Genomic DNA, 8,639 nt, shown 5'->3' on the forward strand with positions numbered 1-8,639 from the left:
GTAAGCCACTGCACCCAGCCTCCTTCCTTTTCCTTACACATTTTAGAATCAGTTTGCCAATGTCCATGAAAAATGCTGTTGAGCTTTAGATTGAGTTGCATTGAATTAAAGGAATTGACATAAATAATTAAGATGTTGAATCCTCCTATCCACGAACACGATACTTGTGTTAATTTTGGTCCCTCATTTTTAAGTATATTTTCATAGGGCTTTTTTGTTTTGTTTTGAGACAGGGTCTTACTCTGTCACCTAGGCTGGAGTGCAGGGGCACAATGTCAGCTGACTGCAACCTCTGCTCTCAGGTTCAAGTGATTCTCCCACCTGAACCTCCCCAATAGCTGGGACTACAGGTGTAGGCCACCACACCCAGCTAATTTTTGTATTTTTTGGTAGAGATGGGGTTTCATTGTGTTGGCCAGGCTGGTCTTGAACTCCTGACCTCAGGTGATCTGTCCGCCTCGGCTTCCCAAAGTGCTGGGATTACAGGCATGAGCCACCACACGCCACCTCATAGGGTTTTAAAATTTTCTTGGAGAGCTTTATTCCTAAGTGCCTTATATTTTTTGGTATTAGAATACATGGCCTACTTTTTAAAAGGTATTTTTAGTTTCTGTGAGTATATAGTAGGTATATGTATTTGGGGTAAATGTGGTATTTTGATACAGACATACCAGGTATAATAGTCACATCAGGGTAAATGGAATTATCACCTCAAGCATTCTTTGTGTTACAAACAATCCAATTATACTCTTTTAGTTGGTTTTAAATGTACAGTTAAATTATTATTGACTATGTCACTCTGTTGTGTTATCAAATACCTGGTCTTATTGTTTCTGTTTTTTTTTTTGTACCCATTAGCCATGTCTACCTCCTCCCACCCTGCTACCCTTCCCAGTCTCTGGCAGACATCCTTCTGTTCTCTATCTCTGTGAGTTCAGTTGTTTAACTTTTAGCTCCCAGAAATAAGTGAAAACGTGAAGTTTGTCTTTCTGTGCCTGGCTTGTTTCACTTTTTCTTTTCCCAGCATCAGTATGGTGAAAAACTCACTTGTTTCACTTAATTTTCGGCTCCACTTGTGTTGTTGCAAATGACAGGATATCATTCGTTATTTATTTATTTTTGAGATGGAGTCTTGCTCTGTCTCCCAGGCTGGAGTGCAGTGGTGCGATTTAGCCTCACTGCGACCTCTGCCTCCCGGTTCAAGCGATTCTCTTGCCTTAGCCTCCTGAGTAGCTGGGATTACAAGTGCGCGCCACCATGCCTGGCTAATTTTTTTATTTTTTGTAGAGACAGAGTTTCACCATGTTGAGCAGGCTGGTCTTGAACTCTTGACCTCAAGTGATGTGCCCGCTTTGGCCTCCCAAGGTACTGGGATTACAGGCATGAGCCACCGTGCCCAGCTTAGTTTTAGTTTTGTGAGGAACCTCCAAACTGTCCTCCATAGTGGTTGTACTCATTTACATGCACACCAGCAATGTACCATTTCCGCATCCTCACCAGCATTCATCCTTATCTGTCTTTTGGATAAAAGCCATTTAAACTTAGGCGAGATGATATCTCATTGTAGTTTTCATTTACACTTTTCTGATGCTCAGTGATGTTGAGCACCATTTCATATGCTGTTTGCCATTTGTTTGTCTTCTTTTGAGAAATACCTATTCAGATTTTTTGCCTATTTTTAAATTGGATTATTAGATTTTTTAAGTACAGAGTTGTTTGAGCTCCTTATATATTCTGGATATTAATTCCTTGTCAGATGGATAGTTTACAGATATTTTCTCCCATTCTGTGGGTTTTCTCCTCACTATATTGATTGTTTCCTTTGCTCTGCAGAAGCTTCTTGACTTGATGTGCTCCCATTTGTCCATTTTTTGCTTCATTGCCTGTGCTTGTGGGGTATTACTCAAAAACTCTGTCCAGTCCAATGTCCTGGAGAGGTTCTCCAGTATTTTCTTTTAGTAGTTTCATAGTTTGAAGTCTTAGATTTAAGTTTGTCTTTTTTTTTTTTAAGATGGAATTTCACTCTTGTTGTACAGGCTGGAGAGCAAATGGCACGATCTCAGCTCACTGCAACCTCTGCCTCCCAGGTTCAAGCGATTCTCCTGCCTCAGCCTCCTAAGTAGCTGGGATTACAGGCATATGCCACCACACCCAGCTACTTTTTTGTATTTTTAGTAGAGATGGGGTTTCTCCATGTTGGTCAGTCTGGTCTTGAACTCCCAGTCTCAGGTGATCCACCCACCTTGGCCTCCTGAAGTGCTGGGATTATAGGAGTGAGCCATCACACCCGGCCAGATTTAAATCTTTAATCCATTTTGATTTGATTTTTGTATATAATGAGAGATATGGGTCTAGTGTCATTCTTCTGCATATGGACATCCAGTTTTCCCAGCACCACTTATTTATTTTGTTTGAAGCAAAGAAAAAGTTTAATTGTCACAAGACCAACCAAGTGAGGAAGACAGCTGATAATTCTCAAATTTGCCTCCTTGAGAATTCGGAGGCTAGGGTTTTTCAAGGATAGTTTGGTAGGCAGTGGGCTAGGGAATGGGGAATGCTGATTTTTTGGGTCTCAGATAAAATCACAGGGAATTAAAACTGTCTTCTTGCCCTGAGTCAGTTCCTGAGTAGGGGTCGCAGTACCAGTTGAGTCAGTTTCTTCATATGGGCTACTGATCCAGGTGGCACCAGTTGACCCATCAAAATGCAAGATCTGAATGATACCTCAACCACCAGTTTTACGTTTTACAATAGCGATACTGTCTATAGGAGCAATTGTGGAGGTTACAAAATTCTTGTTACCTTTGGCTATAGAACTCCTAAACCATACTTCTAACCTCGTGTCATTTTACAAAGGTGCTTTCCATCTCTGAGCAAAGGTGGGGGGCGGTGGTTAGTTTTGGGAAAGGACTATTATCATCTTGGTTTTAAAGTTAAACTGTAAACTGAATTCCTCCCATAGTTAGCATTACCAGCACCCAGGAATTAACAAAGAGCTTGTGAGGTTAAAAGCAAAGATGAATCAGCTATGTCAGGTTTTGCTCACTGTTGTAATTTTTGCAAAGGTGGTTTCAAAAATATGCCTCTTTGGCGTGTTGATTATTGTGAGCTGCTTATCCTGAGAAACTGCAGATAGAGGAGTAGTTCTGCAAAGTTGCCCTTTTATAAGGGAAATGTACATTTGTAAAGGAATATCCATTTGACAGGGTATCTCCCTCTCTGCACCAGGAAGAGAAGAAAGACTAAATCTCTAGAGACTCTTTATCAATGCAGAAGGCATCAACTTAAATCTGTACAACAAACCTTACCTCTGCTTAAGGCACAGCACCATTTATTGAAGAAACTGTCTTTTCCCTATTGTATGTTATTGGCACCTTTCTTGAAAATGAGTTTTCTGTAGATGTATGAATTTTTTTCTGGATTCTCTTTTCTATTCCATTGGCCTGTATGTCTGTTTGTATGCCAATACCATGCTGTTTTGGTTACTGTAGCTTTGTTGTATAATTTGAAGTCAGATAATGTGATTTCTCCCTTTTGTTCTTTTTTCTTTGGATGGCTTTGGCTATTCTGGGTTTTTGTGGTTCTACATAAATTTTAGGATTGTTTTTCCTATTTCCATGACTAATGTCATTGGTATATTGATAGAGGTTACATTGAATCTGTAGATTGCTTTAGGTTGTATGGACATTTTAACAATATTGATTCTTCCAGTCCATGAACATAAATGAATTATCTTTCCATTTTTTTGGTGTGTTGCTTCAATTTCTTTCACCTATGATGGTTTTTATTTTAGAGAACTTTTACTTATTTGGTTAATTCCTAGGTATTTAATTATATTTGTAGCTGTTGTGAATGGGATTACTTTCTTGATTTCTTTTTCAGATTGTTCACTGTTAGCATATAGCAGGGCTGCTGATTTTTGTATCCTGCAACTTTTGTGAATTTATCAGTTCTAGTCGTTTTTTAGTGTGGAGTCTTTAGGTTTTTCCGAATATAAGATCACATCATCTATAGACAAGAAGAATTTGACTTCCTCTTTTTCAATTCGAATGACCTTTATTTCTTTCTCTTGTCTGCTTGCTCTAACTAGGTCTTCCAGTACTATATTGAATAACAGTGGTGAAAGTGGGGATCCTTGGTGTGTTTCAGATCTTAGAGGAAAGACTTCCAGTTTTTCCCCTTTCAGTATACTAGCTATGGGTCTGTGGTATATGGCTTTTATTATAGAAGGAGGTATGCTCCTTCTATATCACTTTTTAAGAGTTTTTATTATGAAGGCATGTTGGATTTTATCAAATGCTTTTTCAGCATTAATTGAAATGGTCATATGGTTTCTCTCCTTCATTTGTTGATGTGATGTATCACATTGATTGATTAGCATGTGTTGAACCATCCTTGCATCCCCAGGATAAATCCCATTTGGTCATGATGAATTATCTTTTTATGTATTGTTGAATTCAGTTTGCTAGTAGTTTTTTGAGGATTTTTACATCAATGTCCATTAGGGATATTGGCCTGTAGTTGTTTTTTTTAAGACAGAGTCTCACTCTGTCACTCAGGCTGGAGTGCAGTGGTGCAATCTTGGCTCACTGCAACCTCCACCTCTCAGGTTCAAGTGATTCTCCTGCCTCAGCCTCCTGAGTAGCTGGGATTACAGGTGTGAGTTACCATGCCTGGCTAATTTTTGTATTTTTAGTAGAGTCGGGGTTTCACCATGTTGTTCAAGCTGGTCTTGAACTCCTGACCTCGTGATCTGCCCGCCTCGGCCTCCCAAGGTACCGGGATTACAGGCGTGAGCCACCGTGCCCGGCCTGGCCTGTAGTTTATTTTTATTTTATTTATTTATTTTTTGATGTGTCTTTATCTGATTTTAGTATCAGGGTAATACTGGCCCCATAGAATGAGTTTGGAAGTATTTACTTCTCTGTTTTTTTCAAATAGTTTGAGTAGGATTGGTATTAGACCTTTTTCCCCTCTTCCCCTCCCCCTCCTCCTTCTCCTTGTCTCACTCTGTTGCCTAGGCCTGGAGTGCAGTGGTGTGATCTCAGCTCACCGCAACCTCTACCTTCCAGGTTCAAGTGATTCTCCTGCCTCAGTCTCCCAGGTAGCTGGGATTATATGCCACATGCCCAGCTAATTTTTGTATTTTTAGTAGAGAAAGGGTTTCACCATGTTAGCCAGGCTGGTCTTGAACTACTGACTTCAAGTGATCTGACTGTCTTGGCCTCCCAAAGTGCTGGGATTACAGGCATGAGCTGCCATGCCTGGCTAATTTTTGTATTTTTAATATAGATGGGGTTTCACCATCTTGGCTAGGCCTGTCTTGAACTCCTGACCTCATGATCCACCCATCTCAGCCTCCCAACGTGCTGAGATTACAGGCATGAACCACCTCACCTGGCCAGCATAGATATTTTCAATGTTTATATCCTCTTACTGAATTGACCCCTTTATTATTATATTGTGACTTTCTTCATCTCTTTTTATAGTTTTTGTCTTGAAATCTATTTTATTTAATACAACTATCCCTGTTCTTTTTTGGTTTCCATTGACAGTGAATATCTTTTTCCATCTCTTTATTTTCAGTTTGTCTTTATAGTTAAAGCGTGTTTCTTGTAGACAACAGATCATTGGAGCTTCTTTTTTTTTTTTTTATCCATTCAGGCACTCTGTGTCTTTTGATTAAAGGGTTTAGGCCATTTACATTCAGTGATATTATTGATAAATAAGAAATTTTATTCATTTTGTAATTTGTTTTCTGGTTCTTATTTATAAGGGGAGAGAGGATGGCTTTAGCCTGGGAGGTAGAGGTTGCAGTGAGCCAAGATTGCACCACTGCACGCCAGCCTGGGTGACAGAGTGACAGAGTGAGAACCTGTTTCAAAAAAGGGAAAAAAAAAAGGGTCAAGCACAGTGACTGATGCCTGTAATCCCAGCACTTTGGGAGGCCCAGGCAGGTGGATCACTTGAGGTCAGGAGTTTGAGATCAGCCTGCCCAACATGGTGAAGCCTTGTCTCTACTAGAAATACAAAATTAGCTGGGCATGGTGGTAGACACCTGTAATCCCAACTATCTGGGAGGCTGAGGCAGAAGAATCACTTAAACCCAGGAGACGGAGGTTGCAGTAAGCTGAGATCGCACTATTGCACTCCAGCCTGGGCTACAAGAGCAAAACTCCGTCTCCAAAAAAAACAAAGACTGATGCATTCTTGAGTATGTCAGTTGCATCTTTCCATTCCAGAATTTCTGCTTAATTATTTCAATTATTTGTTGAATTTACCTGATAGGATTCTGAATTCCTTCTCTGTGTTATCTTGAATTTCTTTGAGTTTCCCCAAAACAGCTATTTCGAGTTCTTTAACTGAAAGGTCACATATCTTTCTCTGCAGGATTGGCCCCTAGTGCCTTATTTAGTTCATTTGGTGAGGGTATATTTTCCTGGATGGTCTTAATGCTTGTGAGTGTTCATTGATGTCTGCACATTGAAGAGTCAGGAATTTATTATAGTCTTCACAGTCTGGACTTGTTTGTACATTCTTGTTGGAAGGTATTCCAAGTATTCAAAGAGAATAGAGTGTTGCAATCTATGTCTTTGGTCATTGTAACTGTATCTGCATTAGGGGGTACCTCAAATCCAGCAATGCTGTAGTTCTTCTAGATTCACAGAGGTACCACCTTGGTGGTCTTAGATAAGTCCAGAATTCTCTGTATTACCATTCTTCCAGCAGAGGAGTGGCTCCTATGTCCTCCAGCACCACAGGCCCATGAGGTGGGGAGTATTTCCAGGGTACCACCAATGTTACTTAAGGCCCAGGGCTCCTCAGTTAGCTTATGCTGGATGCTGCCAGGCCTGGGACTCACCTTCAGGGCAGTGGGTTCCCCTCTGTTCTAGGGTAGGTCCTAAAATGCCATCCAACAGCCAAGGCCTGGATTCATGGACCCCACTAGCCCCCCTGGTACTCTTCCCGGTGTGGTCAAGCATGTCCCTAAGCTGCAAGACAATCCTCTTTACTCTTCCCTCTCCTTTTCTCAAACAGAAGGAGTCTCTCCTGGTAGTCACCACTGCTCTGAATGTGCTGGGTCACACCTGAAGCCAATATGTCTCAGAGTTTCAGCTGAGACCCATGGTGTATACTACCTCATTACCACTGCTGATTATTCAGGGCCCAGGGCCTCTATAGTGAGCAAATTATGAATCCCAAATGGCCTACTTTTAAATAAAAAATTCTGTGTTTATTTTGTTTGTTTGTGAGAAGCAGGATCACCCGCTCTGTTGCCCAGGCTGGAGTGCAGTGGCACAATCATAGCTCACTGCAGCCTTGAACTCTGGGGCTCAAGCAATTCTCCCACCTTAGTCTCCCAAGTAGGTGGAACTACAGGCATATACCAGCATGCCTGGGTAACTTTTTAAATTTTTTGTAGATGATGTCTTGCTGTGTTGCCCAGGCTGGTCTTTAACTCCTATACTCAAGCGATCTTCCTACCCAGGCCTCCCAAAATACTGAGATTATAGGCATGAGCCACCTGTATTTTTGTTTTTTTGAGACAGGCTCTCGCTGTTGCCTAGACTGGAGTACAGCAGTGTGATCATGGCTCACTATAGCCTGGTCTCAAGCAATCTTCCTGCCTCAGTCTCCCAAGTGCTTGAGACTATAGGTACATGCCACCACTCCTGGCTAATTTTTAAAATTTTTTAGTGGACACAAGGTCTTGCTATGTTGCCCAGGCTGGTCTTTTTTTTTAATTATTATTATTATTATTATTTTTTTTTTAAACAGGGTTTCACCATGTTGGTCAGGCTGGTCTTGAACTCCCGACCTCACGTGATCCTGCCTTGGCCTCCAAAGTGCTTGGATTACAGGTGTGAGCCACCGTGCCCGGCCAAGGCTGGTCTTAAACTCAAGCAATCCTCCCACCTTGGACTGTGAAAGTGCTGGAATTTACAAGTGTGAGCCACCACACTCCACCAGTCTTTTCGTGATTACTGACAGTTTTTTAAAAAGTAAGAGAATGTTCTTTACCCAGGTAATTAATTTTGTGTAAGACTAAACCTGTTGCTGTAATTTGTTATGTTTATTCAAAGTAACAACAGTTTAACCATTTTTCATATCCATCACAATTTGTAATTTTGCTTTTTGAAAATCGTGGCGTCTAAGAGCATATTATTAGGCTTATTACCAACTATACAGCGTATTATTTTCTGTATCGTTCCTCCCAAGTAGGCTAACTTGATGTTAAATATTTATTTTAAATCAGGATACCCTTAGTTATTTGTTCCACATTGAACCTTAAAAAGATAAAATAGATTTTTCTTAATTTTATTATTTGAATGTGTAGTTCGGAAACTTAAGGGACAAGAGTAGATACTTGATTCTCTCTTGTTAATTTTATCTTCCTGATCATGATTCCTGTTCTCTTTTTGCATGCTAGGTAAATATGGATTGCTAATTTTTTTTTTTTTTGCTATAGCCAAGTATTTGAAGTGTTTACATATTATTCATTGATTCTAAATAATTTAACATTTATTTTAAATGTGTTTGTTTTTTTTTTCCCATTCTACCAGATCAAACTTGGGCATAGATCAGAAGCTAAAGATGGTAAGTATTTCATGTAATCTGACAGACAGGAAAAGTTTTCT

At 40.2% G+C, this 8,639-nt stretch overlaps 1 protein-coding gene across 4 annotated transcripts in view; it reads left to right on the forward strand.

Moving 5' to 3' along the window:
* CDK7 (cyclin dependent kinase 7) overlaps positions 1-8,639 on the forward strand; it is a 45,153-nt gene that overhangs the window by 7,729 nt on the left and 28,785 nt on the right. For 3 of the 4 annotated variants that reach the window (XM_017527574.2, XM_017527572.2, XM_037738148.1), the window contains exon 3: positions 8,565-8,598. Coding sequence is in view for 2 of the 4 variants with exons in the window: in XM_017527572.2 (XP_017383061.1) it covers positions 8,565-8,598 (34 nt within the window). In the remaining 2 variants the exon portion in view is untranslated. Of the gene's footprint in view, positions 1-8,455; positions 8,475-8,564; positions 8,599-8,639 lie in introns of those variants that run through there. The other variant, XM_037738149.1, reaches the window with a different exon arrangement.

The sequence above is a fragment of the Cebus imitator genome, unplaced genomic scaffold (assembly GCF_001604975.1).
Source record: "Cebus imitator isolate Cc_AM_T3 unplaced genomic scaffold, Cebus_imitator-1.0 Scaffold50, whole genome shotgun sequence".
NCBI lineage: Eukaryota > Metazoa > Chordata > Mammalia > Primates > Cebidae > Cebus > Cebus imitator.